The 24,912-nt window shown below is 44.7% G+C and overlaps 1 protein-coding gene across 1 annotated transcript; it reads left to right on the forward strand.

Moving 5' to 3' along the window:
* The first annotated feature begins 1,379 nt into the window (after window positions 1-1,379).
* On the forward strand, window positions 1,380-24,912 carry LOC139122491 (uncharacterized). Its single transcript, XM_070687897.1, has 5 exons — window positions 1,380-1,450; window positions 20,798-21,047; window positions 21,621-21,989; window positions 22,543-22,658; window positions 23,867-24,912. The coding sequence occupies exons 3-5, from the start codon at window positions 21,653-21,655 to the stop codon at window positions 24,041-24,043; spliced, it is 630 nt and encodes a 209-aa protein (XP_070543998.1). The 5' UTR covers window positions 1,380-1,450; window positions 20,798-21,047; window positions 21,621-21,652; the 3' UTR covers window positions 24,044-24,912.

Raw genomic sequence — 24,912 nt, forward strand, 5'->3', positions numbered from 1 at the left:
TGTACAGTTTACCACTTTATCAGGATAACATATTCAAGATAGGAGACGTTTGAAATGACATCAAAACAGCGGCCGATTTCGATTGCCCCGGCCGACCGCCATAATAAACAATAGACTCAGATACAGCATACAACGCGGACTTTGTGCATAGAAAGTTTCCGATCATGAGTGACTGTCGATCAAAAAATTTGTTATAAAGTCTCTCTCCCTTGACACATACACGCGACTAGCTAGTCGCGTGTATGTGACCCGTTGCGTCTGTTTACAAAAGTATGTACTTCCAGTTGTAGCCCGTGCACAGCTTCCATTTTCTTTCTTAAGTTAAAGCAGTTTAGAAAATTGCTGGACGTGTCCTCTACTCAACAGTAAGATTAGAAGAGGGCAGATTTATTTTTCTTTTGCTTGTTTTAAGCGGTTGCCCCTTTCTTTTAGCCCAAGATCGTACAGGTTTGCTGCGCGCGGTGCCGTGCTGCATATTTATCAAAGAAATAGTTGTAAATTAAGTTTCAACATCGCCGCGATAACTTAACATCACGAATCGATACAGGACGCAATTTTCAAAATAGGTCAGACTTTCTCATATATGCACCATCAACGGTATAGAAAATAGAACATTGACTTCGATCTAGCCTGCACATCGATTGGCTCCGACCCGTAGCGTAGCCCCATCGGCGCAGCGTGTTATGTAGTACACGGCATGACCTATATAGAATCACATCACGGGAGTGGTTATACACGCCAACAGTTTAACCACCGAAATAAACATTTTAAGCGTCACCGGTGCTGCTTCTGTGATATTTCGTTAATTTTGTTTTCCTGTCATTATAGTAAATGCAGTTTTATAAGCCTAAGGGTAGTTAAGAGGCATTGATAGACAAGTAACCACACGATCAGTCCCTCTATGGTGTACGCGTTACCATGGAGGTAGAAAACCTACCTCCATGGCGTAACCAAGACGGTACGTGTGGTGTTGAATACAAACTATCACTGTTTCACGGGTTGAACAGATACTGCAGATTGTGAGCGACTTCTAACTTTCAATCCGACTGAAATGGTTATACAATTTCTATGGACACAGAATTGCAGAAGTGGAAAGATAGCCCTACGGAGGCCTTCTAGTTAGTTGTAAACAAACTCGGCATAAAGCCGGCCGCACACGAGAGAAATTAGCAAAAATCCTCGCGAGGAAAATTGCTCAGCAAACTTTTCCCCGTGTGCGGTCGATTTTTTGCGCGTTGCATCACTCTTTTGCGCGTTCAGTAAAATATCCAACATGTTTGATATTTTTTTCCTCGCGAGGAAAATTACTCACCGTGTACGCGCCCGACTGAGTAATTTTACTCACGACTTTCTAACTACGCGCATGCGTGGAATCACATGACAGTACAAAATGGCTGCCCCCATGGAAAATAGCTCGATCTTGATGTCGTTGATTAAATGTGACCAGTTGGTGAGTAAATATGTTACACATCTGATTTTTTGTTGCAAGAAAGATGCAAAGAACATGAGATCTACGTTGTTTGCGCCTACTGGTGCGGGTACTGCAGGAAATATGCGGATTGGACCAACAGATACTCGTATCACAGCACCTTCGATGCATTGGGACTCGTAAATATGAATAGGGCGTTCAGGGAAAAATTCTATAAAATTCCAAGTGAATTAATTTTGACGTTACTGAATAGATCTCAGGGAAAAATTACAACACTTTTTATCTGGTGAAAATCGGAGCAATCTAACTCGTTATACTTTACTTTACTTTACTTTACTTTATTGCTCAACAACACACTCAAGGAGTGAGGTAAGGCAAAATTACAAAACTCAGCAAACACTGGACGAAGCTGCTGCTGGGGAGTAACTAAAGTACAAGAAATAAATTTGGCAAGAGGTAGTTTGTTTTCGTGAGTAAAGATATACATGAACTTTTCTCTAGCATTCAAATCAAGAAAACCAGGATTATACAAACTAGTGGATGAAAATAGACTATCTCGATAAGCTCTGTATTTTGGACATTCTATTACAAAGTGAAATTCATCCTCAACTAAAGACTTACAATGCTTGCAGAATCTTTCATTTGCAGGAACTTTTGGAATTGACCTTCTACCCAGTTCTATTTGTAGGTTGTGATCCGAAATTCTTAGTTTTGAAGTGATAGCCGGGCGTGAATATATGTACTCACCGTAAGCTAGAGTAGATGACTCTCCAGAACAGGAATCAGTCCTCTGTTCAGACAGCCGGATATCTGGCTTCTCAGGTAGTGAGTAGATAGATATAGTATCGTAGCGTAGAGCTGTGCGATGCTGATAGTAAGGCGGTAATAGTCGAACTGGCGTGTTCCGATGCGGAGATCACATGGTCCCAGGACGCTGACTCTGCGGGGGGTCGGCAGTATCCCCTAGCAACCAACAGGGGCAGTTGGGGGCGCTGTTCACACTACACTCCTCCCCGTTTTATCAGACAGGTGGGACCCGCATCCACGACCTGGAAGGAAACAAAAACGAACAAACAAAAAGAACAGAGAGAAAGGGATAGCAGTTGTTTTCTCTTGAGGCTTCCCAGTGCGAATATTTCACACCGGTGCTGCTCCCGTCACCAAGGGCGTTACCAGAGTAGCTCCCTCCTTGGATGGGTGGTTGTACTGGATTGGTCCTCAGGGCGCGCACCCTCTGGGGTCTGTGAAGTCCCCTCCCGGGCACGAGTCCCGCTCCAAATCCAGGTTTCCTGGACCTCTCTAGTCCCCATAGAGACGGCGGGTGTTGCTCATCGCCGTATGCAGGAGGCGCTTGATGTCTCCACCGCGGTGTCGTACTACCTCCTGCGCCACGTCACCGATGTATGCGGGGGTGTTGTACCGCTGGTCGGGCCATGGCATCAGATACGGCGAATCCGTCTCCAGGAGGATCCGGTCCAGGGGGACGTCCCTCAGGGCCTCAACTTGCCTGTCGTCGAAGTCCGCCACCATTGCCGAGAAACTGAAATAGCAGTGGCGGAACGCCTGGCGCCATCTACGAAGGGTGCGCAGCTCTCCTGCGAAGTTATGGATATGGATGAGCTGGGTCGAATCGCACATCTCCTTGACGGTTACCAGGGCCAGGGCGTGAGTATCGCAGGCGTACTTATCCCCCGCCGCGCCTCTCAGGTGTAAGATGACTGGTTTGGCGGGGTCGGCCATGCTCAGGAGTTCCCTGAAGACGTCCTCTTGTTTCGTCCACTTGTCGCTGCCCACGGTTCTGTCGAGTCCGATTTCCCCTAGAGCGGCGACGTGTGGGGATGCAACCAGGCGTCGGATCTCCTGCAGTACCTGGTTGCCTGCTCCGACGGCGGCTTTGGGGTGGAGGCCGATGGCAATCTTCCACCCTGGTTCCCGCGTCAGGTCTTCGGGGAAGGTTTCCGGGTCACAGTATACCTCCACTCCTCCAACCACTTGGACTGGCACTTCGGGTCGGACGCTTGGGCAGGCCGAGACTAGTTGAGCTGACGTTGTCACTCGGCTGCCTTTCCTGAGTTGTTTCACCGTCCGATCCAGGTGGAAATGTGAGTCCATAGCTTTCGGAAGTGGAGATTCCTGGCTACGTTCCCATCCGTACCTTGCTGGGGCCGCCGTCGGGTGTTCTGCTTCCTGACAGGCTGCTGCCACCTGCGTGCGAGGAAGTGGGGTCTCCCTGGTGGGCTTGGCTCCCCGCTGGTAACCTGCGGGGATCATTATTGGACTCCCTGGCACTTTGGCGGCGGCTGCTGCTGGTGGGCGAGGGCGCTCCTGGGCTCCCTTGCCAGTCCAACGCCGTACCCGGTCACGGTCCGCTGGGTCAAGGTCGTGTACCAGAGCTGACATGACTCTCCATTGGACCATGACAGCCGGAGTATTCGGTGGGTTGATGCGGGGCTTCTCTGGGACGTCCCAGTTCATCCGGTGGCACAACCCCTCCATAGTCTTCCGGCAGGCGTCGGTGACTTTGGCGCCTTCGGGTATCCTGGCGTGGGCTCGGGCCTTCAGGTGGTCGTAGAGCGCCAAGATTGGCATACTAGGCCCCACCAGCTTCCTTGTCAGGAACTCCAGGAGGTCAACGATGGCGTTGTAGTCGACACGTCCTGGGTCTTCGCGGAGGCATCGGGGAAGGTGTTTTCTGAAGCAGTGCTCCTTGATCCCCTTCGACTCGAAGCGGCATCCCGGGAAAGGGCAGGGGGACGGTCGTCCGGCGTAGTAGCTCCCCGCTCGCTTGGATGAGCTGGGGTGGGGCTCCTCCTCCCTGCACCTCTTGCCGTTGGTCTCTTCGTCACCCGGGTGGCTCTGCAGGGTGACTGATCTTTCAAGTTGCCGCTTGCGTCGCTGCCTCCGCTTGGCTGCAGTTGTACGTCCCTGGCTGGGGTCTGGGCCCTGGGAGAGACTTCTCTCTGCGCTTGTCACTGGCTCCCGTTCAGTCCTCCCCTGATCCCCGCTGGGGTGGCTGGCTACATCCGAGGATGTGCTGGCCTGTTCCCCTTGGGGTTCTGGGGGCAGACTGCTGGAAACCAGTCCCTGCAGCACCGAGAATTGGAGTCTCGCCCCCTGGGCAGTGCTGGGCTTCTTCCTTCGTACTGGCTCCCTACACAGATCTTCCTGGTCTTCCTCCGACGTCAGGCAGAAGAGGCTGTCGTCAGAGTCCGGAGCGGCGACTTCGATCTCTGGGGCTCCAGCCCCGGGGGTGGTGGTGGATTTTCCCTGGTCCCGTGGCGAAGGTGTTACAGCCGTCCGGGACAGATCGATGTCCTCGCTGACCTGTGTGGTAGGGGCAGACTGGACCTCCCCAGCCAGTTGTGGTGGACGCTCTGTGGGCTCCCCCGACGCCGGCATGCCCTCCCTGTATACGGTAAGGTCAGAACGAGTCTGGAGACGTATGTCCCGACACATACCGTAAGGGTTGGTGTTGGTGTCAACCGGCGTATGCTTCCTGGGTTTCGGTGGCCGAACGTTCTTCTTGGGGTTGATGTGTGGCATGTTCTTGACTATCCAAGGCACATCAACCATGACGTCGGCCTCCTCCTGCATAGTCCGCACCCATCCCCAGTTGCCTCTCGCTTTGGCGATGTCATAGAGGGTGATGAGTGTTCGCTTGGCTTCGTGTATACCCAGGATGCTGAGGGCGCCCATGATCTCTCTAGGCTTGAGTAGTCGTCGGGCGCGGATAGCCTCCCGAACATCCTCAAGGGTCAGTTGACCTCGCTGAGCCATTGTATGGGGTCAACTCCCTGCAAGGAAACAGAACAGGAACAAGGTTAGTGACATTTGAAATTGATGCATTTTGGGCAGATAAATTCGCCATGATGCGTTCTTTTGGCTGAGTCGATCCCTACGCACTGCGCGTGAAACCAATCAAAGCACGCATCGCATTGCAGCATCAATTTGCCGTCATCTGGTTTACCGCATACGCAATACCCCCTCTCTCCCGAACCGACCTGATAACTGCGGCCTTTCCTACCAGCCTCCTGATATTTCTGGATCCAATCCGGTAGAACGTTGTCCCTACACAGCTTCATCCTATCGTGGTGGACCACGCTTTCCTGCCGTCTGATCTTGACCCTATACAGGTATGGCGTCAGTTTCCCCACCACGATTCCGGGGCCTTTCCAGGGAGGACTAAGCTTTCTACATTTCCCCTTGATTGTGGCTGTGTCCAAAATGTAGACGCGGTCGCCAAGGTTATATGCCTTGGTGTGGACTCTAAGGTCGTAATCGCGCTTCATCCTCTCCTGGTTGGTCTTGAGAGTCTTGCGTGCAATTTCGTGTGCGGTCTTCAGGGTCTGTTCCAAGTTCTGTACATATTGCCCGAGGTCTTCGGCTGAACTGGCAGATGGTTGGCTGTACATCAGCTCTGAGGGCAGGTTTACTTCCCTCCCGAGCATCAGTCTGTTGGCCGTATAGCCGGTACTGCGGTTCACGGATGCTCGCATGGCTGCTGCGATTTGAGACAGGTTGATATCCCAATCATTCTGCAAATTTCCAACGTAGCATCTAACCGCGTTCATCAGCGTACGGTTATAGCGTTCCACTTGTCCGTTCGCTGACGGTCTATACGGCGTTGTTCTACGCTTGTGAATGTGTAAGAGGTCGCAAACTGCCGCGAAGAGCTGGCTCTCGAAGTTCCTACCTTGGTCAGTAAACACTTCAAACGGACATCCGAAACGGGCGAAAAACTCATTAACTGCCGCCTGGGCTGTGACCTCTGCCTCCTGAGATGGGAGTGGTATACATTCCACCCACTTGGTGAACTGGTCTACCATCATCAGGATGTGTTCATTTCCATTTTTAGTCTTCGGCAAAGGCCTCAAAAAGTCGAGGTGCACCCGTTCCATTGGAGATCCGGCATGGAATTTGACCATTTCGAACTTGGAGTACTGTCGAGGCTTCTTGTTCTTGTTACACTTCGGGCAGCCGGCTATGAAATTTCTTACATCATCCGACATTCTGTGCCAGTAATACCTCAGTTTGATTCTGGAGAGTGTTCTTTGCACACCCTGGTGTCCTGCTGAGGGGATAGAATGGTTCAGGTCTATGACCTCCGATTTCAGTGAGGCCGGGATGACCAGTTGTTTTTCCCCTTCCTCATTCCCTTCCCTCCACAGTACACCTTCTGTGATGAAGAACATCTCCCTATTGATCCAGTAGTGCTTAGTTGCTGGGCTCGACAGCTTCAATTCGCCCTCGCTGGGTTCAGTCCCACCGTAAGCCCACTCGTACACATACTGTAACTCAGGGTCATTCTGCTGTGCTTCCTTGATGTCATCCGTAATGCCCCTAGGAATTGCCGTGCCTTCGTTTTGGTCACTGCTGCGGGTTACTACGTAGACTTTCGAGGTCGCACGCTCGCTGTCCCATACATGCTCGATATCAGCATGGGTATGGAACGCTGTTGTCGTCATGGGGTCCTCCGTGTGATTGTATTCGTTGTCCCATGATGTTCCGCCAGGGTCCCATGGCCAGGTGGGGCACTCATCGAATTGCTCCCTTTGGCGTGGTGACAGCGTCTCTTCGGCGCTTGTCAGAACTTCAGTACCCTCTAGGCTCTCGCTGTCCTTATTCCTCCCATCGGCACCAGTCCCTGTATCCGGGTCAGCTAATAGCGTCATATCTGGACCGTTGGTTGGCATCGTGTCGGAGCCTGAGAGTGCTGTGGTGTCAGGGTCCGAGAGTGTCACCTCCCGGGCTGCATTTGACAGCGGCACGACGTAGTCTATGTCCTCCATGAAGGGTCCCCACTTGGTGTGGGCCCTCTCACAGTAGGCGCACCCTCCACAGGGCAGATGTTCCAGGGCGACATCGTGTCGGTAGTTTGGGCAAACGGCCCCTTCGCCTACTCTGGACAGAGCGTCTGCGTTGAGGTGTCTCCGGCCGGGTCGATGTCTCACTTCCATGTCGTACTGACTTAATTCCTCCAGCCACCGGGCAAGTTGTCCCTGCGGCGCCTTGAAACTCAGCAACCACGTCAAGCTGTTGTGGTCCGTTCGGAGGAGAAAAGGCTTTCCCAGCAGGTAGTGCCGGAACTGCCGTGTAAACCGCACCACGGCCAGTAGTTCTTTCCTCGTGGTGCAGTACTTGCGTTGCTCCGGTGTTAAGCTGACACTGGCATATGCTATGACTCTTTCCTCCCCGTCCTGGACCTGCGACAACTCTGCGCCGAGGGCGGAATCAGATGCGTCAGTGTCCAGGACAAACCTGCCCGTCTGATTCGGCATGGCGAGTACTGGTGGCGACAGCAGTGTGGCCTTGATAGATTCAAATGCGGCCTGTTGCTCTTCTGTCCAGCAGAATGCCCGTTTTCCGGTAATTGCATAAAGGGGAGCTGCTAGGTCAGCAAAGTTCTTAATAAAACTACGGTGGTAGTTTGCCAACCCGAGAAAGCTCTCCACGTCCCTTGTCTTAGTGGGTAAGGGCCAGTCCTGGATCGCTTGAATCGATTCCTCTTCGAGGGCGACACAATTGTATGTGACCTTCCTACCGAGGAACGAGACGCTTGTCTGGAAGAGTTCGCACTTGCGGGGCTTCAGCTTCAGCTGGTATTGCCTCACACGCTGGAATACATCCCGCAAGTTCTGTAGGTGGTGCTCGAAGGACGTCCCCAGCACCATGATGTCGTCGAGAAAGGCAAGCACTACCTCCCATGTCAAACCCCTCAATACCAGGTTCATCACACGTGAGTACGTGGCGGGAGCGTTGCAAAGTCCAAAGGGCATCCTCGTGAATTCGAAGAGCCCGTACTTGGTAACAAATGCAGTCTTCTTCCTGTCTTCAGGGTTGACTCTAACTTGCCAGTATGCTGAGTTGGCGTCTAACTTCGAGAACCATCTGTTCCCGGCCAAGGTGTCCATGCAGTCTTCAATCAGGGGGAGTGGGAATACGTCCTTGGTGGTCAGATTGTTGAGGGCGCGATAATCCACGCACCAACGAACGGACCCATCCCGTTTCCGGACAAGTACAGGTGCGGAGGCCCACTCGGACACCGATGGCTGAATGACTTTGGCGTCGTACATCTTCTTGAGATGTGCCTGCTCCTCGGCCGCAAAGCATCGTGGGGTTCGCCTCATCTTGTGTTTGATTGGGTTCGCGTCCCCGGTGTTGATACTGTGATTCAGAGCAGTGAAATTGCCCAAGTCGAATTCATTGGCTGCGAACACGTCCTGGTACTCTATCAGGAGGTCTCGCAGCTGGCTTGCTTCGCCTGGACTTAAGTTTGTGCATGACCTCTTGAACAAGTCCTTCAAGTGTTCGGGCAAGCTTGCGTCACTGTTAGTTGTTGGTGTAGAGTTGTCAGTTGTTTCTTTGACCTCCTGTACTGTTACACTTTCAGCTAGTTCGGGGTACCGATTGCCTCAATTTCAGTTGCCGTGGCAACAGATCTGCCCCCTTTTATAGTTATCGCACGTCGGTTGGGTTGACAAACACACTTTGGGTTGCTGGCCACCTTCGTGAACCGTACGGGGCATAACGACCTGTAACTCCGAAATGGGTTCGATCATATACTCCCCAAGGGTCTGACTTAGGTGGCATGGGGCCCTAACCACTGAGTTAGGGGGTATAGTTGTTCTACCCTGCAGTGTGACCTTTGCAACTTTACCTAAATTTCTCTTACGGTCAAAAGCCATGGGTACAGTCTCGTCACCGAACATTAGGCGGTTGTTGAGCATATCTAATACAACCCGTCTCGATCGCATGAAGTCCGCGCCTAAAAGCATGTCGTCCCCTATCGGTGGCGACATACACATTTTCGGTAAATTGGGTGGTACCTAGTTGGATCGAGACTGGCCCCACCTGGTAGGCTTTCATGCCCATTTCTCTGCCTGCTGTCTGCATAGTCGTAACCTTTATAACTGCAGGGGGTCCGCCAGTCGGTGGTAAAGGCGGTCCGAAATGATTGTTACTTCGGCAGCTGTATCCACGACCGCTTGTATTTCTTGGTCGTCCACTGAGATAGGTACGCTATACATGGAGCCAGACACAAGTTGATAAATCGTGATCGGCGTGGGGTCCTCTTTTTCGGCTCTCGGTTCGTAAGTCGGTACTTCAGTTGCTGTAACCAGTGGTGTATCATGTTCTAGATTGTCGCAATCCAAGTCCCATGGTGGCTCCTCTGGGGCGGTTGTCCAGAAATACTGAACAGGCTCTTCCATTGGAGTTTCTTCCACAGGCGTCTCTGGGACGTCCGTTTCCTCGTACGTCGAGGTGTCGGATACATCCCCTGTGTCAAGTTGGCTGGTGTGGGTCCGAGATTCAGTCCCACCTTCAGTTTGCACCTGAACCTCCTCCTGACTCGCGCGGGTTAGGGTTATATCTTCCCAGCCCTCCTCACAAAGTTGTTCGGAGAGATCGGACCCCCTATCTTCGCGTGAGATTGGCAGAGGTACAGGTGGGGTATTGTCGGGTAGGCCTGCTGCGTCGTTACGGGTCAAGCCTAGGCCCTCTCGGTTGACCCAGCCTCGTTTAACCCCTCACTGAAAGTGACTTTCTTTTCTGGTGTTGTTGGCGTTTTACGTTGAGGGCAGTCTTTACGGAAATGCCCCACTTCGCCACAGCCGAAACACTGAGCGCGCCCAGGCGAAGGTGATCTACTCCGCGGCCTGGACGAGTGTGTCATCGCGCGCGCCAGTTCGGTCATCTGTTTGGTGAGTGCCTCTAGGGTCGTACTGAGGGCGCCGATCTGAGTGACCTCAGCGTCTACCCTAGCCATACGTTCCTCAAGGCGAGCCAAACGTCGGTCGGAGTTCGGGCTGGCGTCAGGTTTTTGCCTGTCTGAGCTATCACGACGGTAATCGGGCGAGTTCAACCTCCTCGGTTTGTCTTTGGAGGTATAACGCACGTTGAATTTTTCATTGTCGCTGTCGGGGTCCGACGAGACCCGGCGAACTTCGCGTTTCGCTGCCCGTTTGCCATAAACTTCCCGGTTTATGTACTGACGTACCCGAACCTCGTCAATGGCTTTATCCATCGTAGCTGGTCGCTGAGCAGCAGCCTCCCTTCCGGCCTCCCTATCAATACAGCCAGTGCAAAATTTCATGATTGCCTGTCTGTCATTACGGTCGGAGAAGTCTGGGAAAGCCCGAGTTGCCAGTGAAAGCACACGGTCCGCCCACTCTTCTAAGGTTTCGTCAGGCACCTGTTGGGACTGCTGGAAGTTAAGTTGCGCTGCTTCGGGGAGTTCTTGATACCCGAAGCGTTTCTCTAGTTTCTTAATGAGCTCTTTGTAGCTGATGTTTTTCCCCTCTCGCTCGATAAGGAGGGTATAGTACTCGCTCGCAAGACCTTCGAAACACCAGCACAAATAGTCTTTTCTCTCTTCCTCAGTCCAGTCATGCGCTTTCGCGAAGGAGTCGAATTTGGTATAGAAGACGCCCCACTTCCTCCCCTTTTCTCCCGAGAAAGTCAGCGTCTTTGGTAGCGTAACCCGCTTAAGCGGAGCTTCTCTATCTCGGCGGGTAGGTGGGGGGACATCTTCGTCAGTGTCCTCTGAATTGGAATCGAGTCCGGACCATTTCCCCTTTGTGCTATAGCGCGGGTTCCCTCTAGCTGTGGGAGGGCCCCATGCTATCGCCCGATGGGGCTGGTCTCTCCTCACGCTTTCCCTGGCCCTGCTACGTCTTTGGCGGGTTTCCCTATCTGGGGAGTCCCTCCTTTGACTCAGGGGATAGGGTGGCGGCGGAGTGCGGTACGCGTTAGAGTCACGGGAGTAAGGTTGGTCCGTGCGACGGCTTCGCCTCTCCGAGCGGTAAATTATTTCTTCACCGTCGTTGTCGTCACGTTCCTTATAGAACCCATCCGGTTTTCTTCCTGACGAAAAGTCCGCGTTCGCTGGTCTGCGGGCCTGCGCGCTGTGGCGACGGTGTTCTCCCTCTCCCCTCTTTGAGCGGTGAGGGCGCCAGTCATCGCCGTCAGAAAGGAAATCATCGTCGGATGGATAGTGGGAGGGGCTCGCCCTTCGTCCCATCCTTACCTCCCTGTGAGGTCGTTCGTCCCCGATGTCTTTATATTCAAGCCTTGGGTGAGCTCGTTTACTAATGCTATTGTCGTAGTTTTGGCTTAACCTATCGACTCTCTGGGCTAGTTCAGGGACGGGGACTGACGCTACGGAGTCTTCGTCATCCCAGTCCTGGGCTGCTTTTGTCGCCCAATCATCCCCTCCCCTGGTGTCATAACCCATGGTGTGACCTTCCCTACGATGGGCACCTGCTGTCCTTGGCCCATAGGTTATCATGTCGAAAAAGACAGCTTGGGGTCTAAAATTCCTGATGTTCTCTAGCCCCCTCGGGGTGACCCCTCCAGGCTGGTCCCTAAGTTTCATAATTTCTTTCGCTGTTTTCTTTCCGACCCCAGGTAGAACCAGCAGTGTCTCTGGGTCGCAATGATTTAAGTCTATCTTGTCCTCTGTAGACTCCATTGTGGTGGCAATAATTTTTTGAAGTTGAGGACTTTAGGTTGAGGACTTTGTCTGGTATTGGAGCTCAAGTGTCACAAAGTGGGGTTGTACTTTAAAACCCAATGGACAATGATGTTTTCCAAAAATTTATTGAGCTCAACAATTATCAAAATCTGTCAAAATATTGCACTGGGTATACAACCCTATTCCTCCCTTACAAAACAATAGTTGCTTATAAAGGGTCTAGGAAGGGCGCCACCCTGCGCTAAAGTTGTGCAATGTGACTGTGGGAGGGCCCGGTATACTTACAAGCACACACACAGACACTTCCCTATCACACCGCTGGCTGACGTTAGCAACACCAGCTTAGATTTTCAACAACAAAATCTTTATTGAAAATAAACTCGAAAATAAATAATGGTCCTTGTTTTCACACAAAAATAAAACGGTAAACGTCAACAAAAAGAATCAAATTCAATCACGCTGTACGGGGCACCGTCAGGCGACAGCCGAACCAACCTGTGGCGCGAATCCTGAGTCACGTGACGGAATTTTCCCAGCGCGCGGTAAATTCAGTGAGAGAATTTGAGCAAGGGCCGAACGTTTCCAAAACGCACCCTACGGCAATTTGCTACAAAAATCCTCGCACAAAATGGACAAAAACTAGTGTGAGAGGGTCTGACTTACGTCTCCCTTCTAATTTTGGAACAGTGAGAGCTCACTTGCTCTGATTGAAAACTGTTCTTTGATCTCACGCGTGTGTGGGCAGCCGCGTCACTACGGACTGGCTTTCCCGTGGTTGCGTGAAAAAATCAAAGCCGTACGATCGCACCACACCGTACAAAAAATATGACTTGCCCCAAAACCTCCGTCCCTCCTCCTTCTTGGGAGAGAAAAGGCTAGCTGGGGAAGTCAAAAACTAAAAAATTTCGCAGCGATCACTCCCTTAACCCAAAGGCAGTGGACCGCGGCACGACGGACGAGTCTAACTCTGAATCGCCTCGTGCAAAATTAGAAAAAGTGGCTAGCACCCCACGTCTGGTTCGGAGCTTTTGCTCACAGCGCCAGTGAAGTGATAGCCGGGTGTGAATAGATGTACTCACCGTAAGCTAGAGTAGATGACTCTCTGGAACAGGAATCAGTCCTCTGTTCAGATAGTCGGATATCTGGCTTCTCAGGTAGTGAGCAGATAGATATAGTATCGTAGCGTAGAGCTGTGTGATGCTGATAGTAAGGCGGTAATAGTCGAACTGGCGTGTTCCGATGCGGAGATCACATGGTCCTAGGACGCTGACTCTGCGGGGGGTCGGCAGTATCCCCTAGCAACCAACAGGGGCAGTTGGGGGCGCTGTTCACACTACAGTTTTGTCAGCCACCTCCTATAGGTAAAAGATCTTATATCTAGCAAGTAACTTTCAAATTCAAATTTTGTCTTAAATAGTCTGTAAGTTCGGAGCTTATTCCTCTGCATTCCACACTTCCTTGTATCATTATGAATGTTTCTCAACCATGTTTGATCATAAGTTTCACATAAACTATCACATACATTATTAACTGTGGAATTGATATTGCAAACACAAGACCATATATCACTCCCACTGTAAGAGTTCAAAATGCTTTGTATATAATTAGACCAATCTGAATTCAACCTGGATGTATAAGCAGATCTCAGTAAGATGTCATCTGACAAAACTAATCTATGCCAGTATTTGAGCATGTGCTTTATCACCATAAAGTCGGTCCGGGTTTTGGGACTCGCCTAAAGTGAATTGGATATCTACCCAGCTCTCCAACAACACCATCAGACGGTGCATGTTTAGAGACTCCTAGGATAAATCTATAAAAAGATATACTAACATCATTGAGAAAGTTACATTTGTCATTAATTTCATGTCCCCATATTTCACAGCCATATGTCATAATAGGAACAATTAAACTATCAAAGAGTGATAATGCAACTTTTACAGAAAGTGAACCATTCTGAAGGCCCTTACGAAGGCTGAAAAGAGCTTTCATTGCCTTCAATTTAAGATTATGAAAATTACCTTTGAATCTACCATTTGGGGTAATGACAAAACCAAGGTAACAGTACTCTTTCACTAAGTCAAGAGTCACTCCATTGTAAGTGAGTGTAACTCCTTTTACAAGATGATTACTTTTGTTAAACACAATAACTTTCGTTTTCTTTATGTTAATAGACAATTTCCATTCACGACAAAAACTATGAAGTTTATCTAAGCAGCTTTGTAAGCCTGTTTCAGATTCTGAAATCAATAAAAGATCATCAGCATACATTAGACAATTGATAAGGAGTTTACCAAGTTTGATAGGACAGTCCTGACTGGAACCATATGTACTGGGAAGATCATTTATAAAAATATTAAACAAAGTTGGACTTAAGTTACACCCTTGCTTAACTCCTAAATTGGAGTCAAATTCTTCAGTAAAGCAGTTGTTACTTTTCACACAATACTTAATGTTGTCGTACATGGACTTAATTAAGCTATAAAAATTACCATTAATGCCATATTTCTGTAATTTCCAAAGTAAACCTGTACGCCAAACCCTGTCAATGCTTTCTGAAAATCTACAAAACAGCAATAAAGGTACCTACGACTGGGACTATAGCTTGGCTGAGAAATTTTCGCATAGACATGTTGATTGATAGCAGAACGCAAAACAAGAAGATTATCTGCAGTTCTCCTCTTTGCTCTGAAACCAGACTGAAATGGTGAAAGAATACCATTGCTATTAAGAAAGTTTATAAACCTATTATTCAACACAGAGGTAAACAGTTTTGCAAGGCAACTATTTATAGAAATCCCTCTGTAATTTGACGGATCACATGTATCACCTTATTTGAACACAGGGACCAAATATGCTTTTTTCCAAGCATTAGGAAACGTTCCTGATCTGAAGATGACATTGAATAATGAACACAATGGAGTAAGTATGGAAGAACCACCATATTTTAGCATTTCATTCAAAATACCATCGACACCTGGGGATTTCCCTGATTTTAATTTACGCAAAGCCTTAAATATTTCTGATTCTCTAAATGTGGAATTAAGAATAAAGTTCACATCATATTCATTGGCAGCTTCCATTTTTGTTAATTCAGATATGATACGTTTAGAAACATTATCAGTTTCTTCACAAGAAAAATCACATAACTGCTTAAAGTGATGAAACCATTCAGCAGGAGAGATAGATGAATCAATTTTCTTACAGACACGACTCCCTGAAATATCCTTCCACAATTTCCAGTAATCATTACGGTCTTCGGAATAAACCCTTTCTAATTTCCTTAATTGACTCTCTCTGAAAGTTGACCGTTTATTAGTCCCCACGGACACCGTCCGGGGGGACTTATAGGTTTGGTCATGTCCGTGCGTGCGTCCGTGCGTGGTCCGTCCGTCCGTCCGTGCGTCCGTCCGTTCACGCAGATATCTCAGAGATGCAAAGAGCGATTTCATTCAAACTTGGTACAAGGATTACTTCATATGTCATACAGATGCACGTTGATTTGTTTTGTGATACGATCCAATATGGCCGCCAGGCGGCCATTTTATTACGATTTTTTCATGTAAAGAGCCATAACTCAGACATGTTTCAACCGATTTTATTCAAAGTTGGTACAAGGACATTGACCAATGTCATAGATATGTACATTGATTTTTTGTGTGATACGATCCAATATGGCCGCCAGGCGGCCATTTTATTACGATTTTTTCATGTAAAGAGCCATAACTCAGACATGTTTCAACCGATTTTATTCAAAGTTGGTACAAGGACATTGACCAATGTCATAGATATGTACATTGATTTTTTTTGTGATACGATCCAATATGGCCGCCAGGCGGCCATTTTATTACGATTTTTTCATGTATAGAGCCATAACTCAGACATGTTTCAACCGATTTTATTCAAAATTGGTACAAGGACATTGACCAATGTCATAGATATGTACATTGATTTTTTTTGTGATACGATCCAATATGGCCGCCAGGCGGCCATTTTATTACGATTTTTTCATGTAAAGAGCCATAACTCAGACATGTTTCAACCGATTTTATTCAAAGTTGGTACAAGGACATTGACCAATGTCATAGATATGTACATCGATTTGTTTTGTGATACGATCCAATATGGCCGCCAGGCGGCCATTTTATTACGATTTTTTCATGTATAGAGCCATAACTCAGACATGTTTCAACCGATTTTATTCAAAATTGGTACAAGGACATTGACCAATGTCATAGATATGTACATTGATTTGTTTTGTGATATGATCCAATATGGCCGCCAGGCGGCCATTTTATTACGATTTTTTCATGTATAGAGCCATAACTCAGACATGTTTCAACCGATTTTATTCAAAGTTGGTACAAGGACATTGACCAATGTCATAGATAGGCACGTTGATTTTTTTGGTGATACGATCCAATATGGCCGCCAGGCGGCCATTTTATTACGATTTTTTCATGTAAGGAGCCATAACTCAGGCATATCTCAACCCATTTTATTCAAAGTTGGTACAAGGACATTGACCCATGTCATACATATGTACATCGATTTGTTTTGTGATACGATCAAATATGGCTGCCAGGCAGCCATTTTATTACGATGTTTTCATGTACAGAGCCATAATACTCAGACATGTATCAAGCGAATTTATTCAAAGTTGGTACAAGGAGATTGACTAATGTCATACATATGCATGTCAATTTGTTATGTGATACGATCCAATATGGCTGCCGTGCGGCCATTTTGTTACGATTTTTTCATGTACAGAGCCATAATTCTCAGGTATATCTCAACCGATTTTATTCAAAGTTGGTACAAGGACATTAACCTATGTCATACATATGTAGGTCAATTTGCTTCATGATATGATCCAATATGGCTGCATGGCAGCCATTTTGTTACAATTTTTTCATGTCCTTTGCCAAAACTTGGGCACATCTCAACTGATTTTATTCACGGATTTTATTGAAACATAGTGCAAGGACATTGACCTATGTCATACATATGCACATTGATTTGTTTTGTGATACAATCCAATATGGCCGCAGTGGTGCCATTTTTTTTCTGAATTTTTCATGTCTGGAACCATAACTCAGACTTGTATCAAGCGAATTTATTCAAAGTTGGTACAGGACATTGACTTATTTATACATATGTATGTCGATTTGTTTCACGAGATGGTCCAATATGGCCACATGGTAGCAATTTTGTTATGGTTGTTTCATGTCGAGAGCCATAACTCTGGCAAGTCTCAACTGATCTTATTCGAAATTGGTACATGGACTTTGACTTATGTTATACATATACGTGTTGATTTTTTAAATAGTGAGATCAAATATCGCTGCATGGCTGTGATTTTGTTACAATTTTCGAATGTACAGAGCCATAACTCAGACATATTTCCACCAGTATCATTCAAAGTTGGTACAAGGACATTGACCTATTTCATACATACGCTCGTCAATTTCTTTCACATCATGTAGCAGTAACATGTCAATTATTGAAGTTTCGTAAGTAGGCTGATATGTCAAGAAATACTGCATCAAATTCATGAAATTTTGTACAGATGTTAAGCTCACATTGCTTTAACATTGAAAAAGGCATTTATCAGTGTCATTTTCATTAATTTTTAATTGCATAAGTAATGAACTTTCCTAATTAGAGTGATATAGCCACAAATTAATACAACGTCAAATTTGATGAACCTTGATACAGATGTTGATCTCATAGTGTTGTAGATACTGCATCAAGAAATATGGTAACATTGAAATCTGTTAAGTGTTAGGATTGTATGCAAAAGTGTTTTACAACATCCTGCTGATTAATTCCTAGTTGACTCATTTTATGAACTTTAGATGGTTGCCTACATTGGTTTTATGTTTTCATCACCATGGAACTCATTCTTGGCCATTGAGCACCATCTGTATCGCAGTATTTTTATCACAGACCTAATTAATGAAGATGACTCTATCCTCTCTGAGGACATGTAATCAAAGTACCCATTAACAAGTGGGGACTGTGTCATCAACGATGACTTGTATTTTAATAGTTTTTTGTATTCTGTTTTTAGAGTGAACATCTCTCTCTAATATGTGGATCATTTGGGTAGCGATTCAACAATTTACAGCAATCTTTAAGATCTTTACGAAGTGAAAAACAAGACTTATCAAACCAAGGCTGAAAAACACGTTTTGATTTCTTCTTTTTCAATTTTGGCGTTACCTTACCTAAACAGCGATCTGAAACTTTGTGAATAATACCTTCAAATACTTTTACAATATTATCACAAGAATGGGAACTATGACACTCAATATTAAAATTTCTAAAGTCTTCTTGAATAGATGAACGTTGCAGAGTATTAAGAAATTTTGTTTAGCATTATCATTCCACAAATATTTACTTGAACATGGTTTACATTCTACATCAACTGACTGCTTCACAATATTATTTATATTCATAGAAAAACCTATTGGACAATGATCAGAGAAATGTGTAAAAGCATATACTTTGAAATAATCTATACGGTTCGCCAAATTCTTTGTAACAATACCATAATCTACTGAACTAAATCCATTTCCCTTGTAACAAGTTGGTTTTCCATAAAGATCCCCTGCAGTTCTACCATTTAAAATCTGTAAGCCGTTTTGAATGCAAAGATCAATAAGTTGTCTCCCAAAGGAATTGATACTACAACTACCATTATCCATTGAAATTCTATTGTGTACAGAGTCAGGAATATAATCATTAGGTGTAGGACAGTGATTTATGTTATCATGTTGAATATAATCTTGCAAATTACCTGTCCTGGCATTAAAGTCTCCTACTAACATTATGTCTCCCAAACTAGAAAATTCAAGAATCTCAGAATGAAGAGTTTCAAAATAATCATTATTTACATGCATTACAGACCCTTGTGGAGGTAAATATACACAACACATAAAAACATCACTACTGAATGAGAAAAAATCCTTATCAAGTTTTACCCAGAGCAAGTCAGAAATTTTTGATTTTATCTTATGAATACCTGTCTTAAGGCACGACTTAAATACAACAACAGATCCCCAGCAGCACGTTTACTACGTTTATGTTGTAAACTTCTATCAGATCGAAAATAACTATAACTATCTAATGCAACAGTGTTTGACTTCGAAAGCCACGTTTCTTGAATACACATTATATCAAATTGGTTAACAATTGATAGAAAATCTTCATTATCATATTTTTTGATAAACCACCTTGGATGTTCCAACCAACACGTAAGAAAGAACGCTTAAAATTTCTTCTTAAAACAGCAGTACTCTGTCTCCGCGAAGTAAAACACATGGCAGTGTAAAAGCTGACTAACAGAACTGGATAAATTGAAGGAAAACTTGATGAACAGCTGACTACAAATAGAAATAGAAAAAAGTAGCCAGAACAACAGGTGTGCTAAATTAAGCACTACCTTGACAAATGTTAATAGACACTCAACTCTATTGAAGCACAGTGTAACATTGTAGCCATAGTGGCTGTATCCAGAACGTTCCAGGACATTAAAAACAAACAACATGAAAAGAAACAAAGCACATCAACATATGCTGGTCACAATCTAAATCTAGTTGCGATCACCATGGTCATATCTACTAGTGTATACACCATTGCCATAATTATAGTATGGCCTTCTATTGTAGGGCCTATTTACTTGGAAAGAATCACTACTATCCACCCGTCTAAAATTTGACGGGGATCTATATGTATGAGAATGAGTGGTCACACTGCTCCTCTTTGATGCTCTGACACCCCATTTAAAAACTCACCAATAAACTTGTGCTACGTGAATTTATATGAATTCCATCACTGTGATAGAGGTAACTATTGTTACCTAATCTATTATGATCTACAAAGACGCAGTGATTTATATCAGAACATGCATTCCTAACCCTCTCATTAATATACTGGATTTGATTATTTAGAATGGAGTATTCACCATGGAAAGGTAAGATACCCGACACAATAATCAACGCTTTAGGACAGACATATTTAACTTCATTACACAGTGAAATTATTCCATCAATGATTACATCATCACGTAAGTAACCAACATCATTCGACCCTATATGCAAGATTACAATCTCTGCATCAATATTATTGACATTTCTCAGACATGAATAAGCTTCATCAATATTTGAAGCTCTAAGCTTAACAGAACGCTTATGCTTATATAACAAACTCGTGTTAATGTACTTAGTAATTGAATCACCTAATACAAGGACATTACAGTTCATGTTACGACCGTCATCTCTAATGAATCGTGGACGATGCGGACCCGATATGCGAGACTGTGTCCGGCGATATGTAGAACTCGTCCTATTAACAGCTTCATCAATGCTGCCACGACGCGAAGGACTCTCTCTCGATTCATCTGAATGACTCAGGTACCGGTTAGCGTACGCGTTCGGAGTACTGGGAGTTGGAACGGTAGGCGAACGTTCAGTCGCTTGTAAGAATTTTGCTGGGCTCTGGTTTACCACGGAAGACAACGGTGGAGGATCAGACCGGGGAGTATTCATCAGGATTGGTTCTGGTGTTGTTGAATGAGATGTTTGCGGCGGGAGAGTGATATTACCAACTACATGGTGACGATGAAGATCTGCGGGGTGAGGTGCGACACTGGAGACAACACGCTCACGAGTTACAGCTACATCAGGCTCAATTGATGACGTCACAGCGGTCCCAGAGACTTTTTCTAAAGATCCGTGAACGAATTCAAGTTTGTCATCAATACGAGAGATAGTACTCACAATATCATTCATAGATTTTTTCTCATCAAATGTTCGCGTTTAGTAAAGCAGTACATCGCTATTCTTTCAGTGAATGGCGTTCTTTCTAAAAATATATTTCTTTCATTGCAGTCACTGCCTCATATTCCAATCGTCATTTTGCGAAAAAAGGGAAGTATCTAGGAACCATTACCATTGTTCAGGAACTCTGAAGTCTACTGGTCTAGATCGTGGTGTTTCATCTAGATAGGGTGACAGGGGATTCCCCTTCTGTTGACTTGTTGGCAACCCCTAGCAACTGACCAAGGGGCGATTGCATTGGTGCCCCACTGAAATAATGACAGTTGACAAAATATTTTTACACAGTCAAGAACACTGAATGGTAAGTGAATTGTTAATTTTCTTTAATGTTCAAAGTATAAACAAATTAACAGAAGGTGTAAACTAACTTGAAGCTAGTTTAAGCAGGTTTTTGTTCTTGATGTTGGTTTAAGTAGATTTTTGTTCTTGTTGGTATTAAAATTTGGATGTATTTGCAACATAACATCGTCTGGTACACATGAAAATGTTCAAAATGTGCACAATAATAATTAGATAACAGATTATTTCAGAATTCCTGTTAAAAAGGTATTGTTAGTTGTTACAGTCCACGGTTTCCCCTTCTGTCAGACTCAATCAACAACAACACCCCCACACCCCCCACCCCCTGTTGCTGACATGATCGTGGATGAAACAATGAGATCAGCCTACGCCAAAAAAGAAGTTACCAGGTGCATTGGCAATATTCAAATGAGCAGAGGGTCAGTCAATCTGCCATGAAGGTGATTTAATTTTGTGAAATATGTTTGAAGAAGAAACAGATCCGTCATTGAAGGCTGTCTCAACAATATGTAATGTATCAAATTCAGGTTATAAAATAAAGTCCAACTCCTTTATTTTGCAACTCAACATTTAGATCACAAGGGCACAACAGTGTATAATAGTGCAATGGAAGCAAATGACAGTGCATCTGAGGATGAAGAAGTATTATTGCTTCTTTTGCTGTTGCGCAGATGTCGGCGTCGAAGGAGAGCAGCATGCAGAACAACTTGGACAAGACAGTGGATAATGCGGCGACAGGCTCAGGGAGTGTATGCGAACCTGGTCCAAGAATTAAGGGCTGAAGACCCTGAAAGCTTCCGCCAGTTCCACCGTCTAGACAGACAATCATTTCAAGACATCCTGACAATGATAAGCCCCTACATTGAGAAGCAAGACACTAATATGCGATCTGCAGTTAATCCCAGTGAAAGACTTGCTGTAACCTTACGATTCCTTGCTACAGGTAGGTGTACTATCGGTAATGCCTTAGGGCATATTTCTGTAATTACCCACAAGCAATCTTCATCAGCACTCAAGGTACGGTACTATGGTTGATATTTCAAAGATTTGCCACAATTTCTTTGATTGTAAGTAAATAGAAAACCAAACCCTTTTTCCATAAATAACAGTAATTTGCGTAATTTTGTGCTCTAAATACTTCATTTATTCTAGTCATTTTTAATTTTAAATTCAATTAGCTGTAACTAAGACTATTTTTTTGTTCAACTTCTTTTTTTGTTCTGTGTATCAACTACATTTTTTCCACTATAGACAGACAGACATATACATACATACATACATACATACATACATACATACATACATACATACATACATACATACATACATACATACACACACACCTACCTACTTACTAACCTACCTACCTACTTACAATGAATATGTTCAAGTGATACATTGTATAGGGTAAGTGAATATTGTAGACCACTGTTCCACTACTAAGCATATGCTTGGCTATGTTGTGAATTGTGTTGTCATCAACTTTTTCTTTTCAGGGGAAACATTCAGAAGTCTTTCCTTCCAGTTCAGGATTGGTGAAAGGACTGTTTCAGCCATCATAGAAGAAACATGTGGGGCCTTGTACAATGCAATGAAGGAAAAATTCTTGAAGGTATAGATTCCATATACTTTATTTATGAAATGTTTTGAACAACAATGAACTGTTAATTACAACTACGCTGCTGCAACTCATTTACATCTGAGTGAATATTGGTGTATGTCGTTCATCAGATAATTGTGAATTGACTCTGTTACTGTTATCTGATTGCCAGATATTCTGCTGTGGAGGTAGATGAACAGCAGAATCTGTAGCTGCATGAAAGGTGGTATTGATGGGACTTGAGTTTTGTTGATATGGTACCTGCCAGTTGTGTGTGTATGCTTGAAATTGCTGATGATTTTGAAAGGCATTATAATGCATAAGAGACCCTGTCTTTGCCTCAAACGAATATTTGATATTCGGTGTTGGGCCAAATGTCTCATCTTTGGTTCAAGTTCCCGTAGAGTTTGGGTTACATAATTCCCAAAAGTCTCAACAGCATCCTTTTTTTCATCACCACACTTCTGTCTTTTGTTTCTTTCAGTAATTGATTCTGCAACTCCCTTTATAAGTTCATATTCCATTTCTGCCTGATGTCTTTTGGAAGACTTCATTTTTGTCTTCATTGGCTTGTTTGTTGATTTATCATCACCGTCTGTTGAATCCTTACAGCTGGCTGGGGTTGGTGGCATAGAGAAATCCAAAGTTGAATTTGACTCATCATCTACCAATTGTGGGTCATCAATATCATCATCTACTGCTACTGAGGATGGGGATGGCTGAAATGATTAAAAATATCAGTTATATTAATTGTCTTTTATAATATTTAGGGTTACTTACAAAATACAATACTATAAGGACAAGGGCTCAGTGACTGATGCCATATATTCAAGTCAAATACATCACTGATTGGGCCTGAGTCCATACATATCTGTAATTTTTATTTTTATTTCTATTTGGGGGATTTTTTTACTTTTTTATTACATTTTATGAAGAAAGCCTGCATAACATTACACTTGAAATGATCAATCTAGCTGCTTTCAATTACATTGTTTTTTTACACATAAACATTAAGGAGTCTACTGAATGAAACTCACACTTAGAACTGAGGGTTAAAGTCCTTAGTGTATTACATTCATAAAGACTCATTATGTTTAACATTAACACTGTAATTTGTATCAGCCAGATTAATTACTTTAAGTGTAATGTGATGCAGGCTTTGTCAAAGGTTACAACAATAGGTGTATAATAATCTCTGATATTTTTTTTAATTTTTTCAGACTCCAACATCAAAAGAAGAATGGCTGAAAATTGCAGAAGAATTTCATCAAAAATTGAACTACCCATGCTGCATTGGTGCCATCGATGGAAACATATCGCCATCGTTCAACTACATCACAGTGGAACTGAATTTTTTAATTATAAACACTTTTTTAGTATTATTTTATTGGCTTTAGTAGATGCAAATAATAAGTTCACTTGTGTAGACGTTGGGGCAGCTGGTCGGGAAGGTGACGCAGGAGTTTTTAATAATTCTGCTCTTAAAAATGCATTGGATGCTAAATGTCTCGATTTACCACCTCCAGAGAACATCCAAGGGGTTGAGTATATCAATGAATGCATTATCACATTGTTGGGGATGATGCATTCCCCATGTCTATGACAATCATGAAACCATATCCTCACAGAAGTTTAAATACAGAAGAGAGGATTTTTAACTATCGACTCTCCCGTGCCCGTCGGGTAGTAGAAAATGCATTTTGAATTCTATCCAACAGGTTTCGTGTTTTTCATACCACCATCAACCTAAACCCTGATAAAGTAACAGGTTTGGTTTTAGCAGCATGTTGCTTGCATAATTTTATGGTTGATAAAAACAAGCACACCTATGTAGGCATTACTGATACTGAAGATGTTGAAAATCACACATTTACTGCTGGTGCTTGGCGCAATGATCCAGCACTAGCTGGATTGGCTCCAACACTGGGTAGAAATCCAACAAGAGAGGCAAAGGAGCAGCATCGACTTCTCACAGGTTACTTCTGCTCTGAAGTTGGATCAGTTCCATGGCAAAACCATATGACTAGTCTGTAAGTCTTTCGTGGACAATGTGATTTCTGGCCAATTTATGGCATGAAAAATATTTCAAAGACTTTTTTTAGTCTATGGTAATTTTTGCTTAATTTTTCATTGGTTGTGTTCGGCTAGCACACCATGGAACATGAGGAGTACATTATCTTCTAGAACATTTACTGTATGGCAGTACAAGTTGTGCTTCATGTTGTGTCAATTTTATATTGAATTAAATAAAGTTTTAAGAAAACTG

This window comes from Ptychodera flava, chromosome 2 (assembly GCF_041260155.1).
Source record: "Ptychodera flava strain L36383 chromosome 2, AS_Pfla_20210202, whole genome shotgun sequence".
In the NCBI taxonomy this organism is placed as follows: domain Eukaryota; kingdom Metazoa; phylum Hemichordata; class Enteropneusta; family Ptychoderidae; genus Ptychodera; species Ptychodera flava.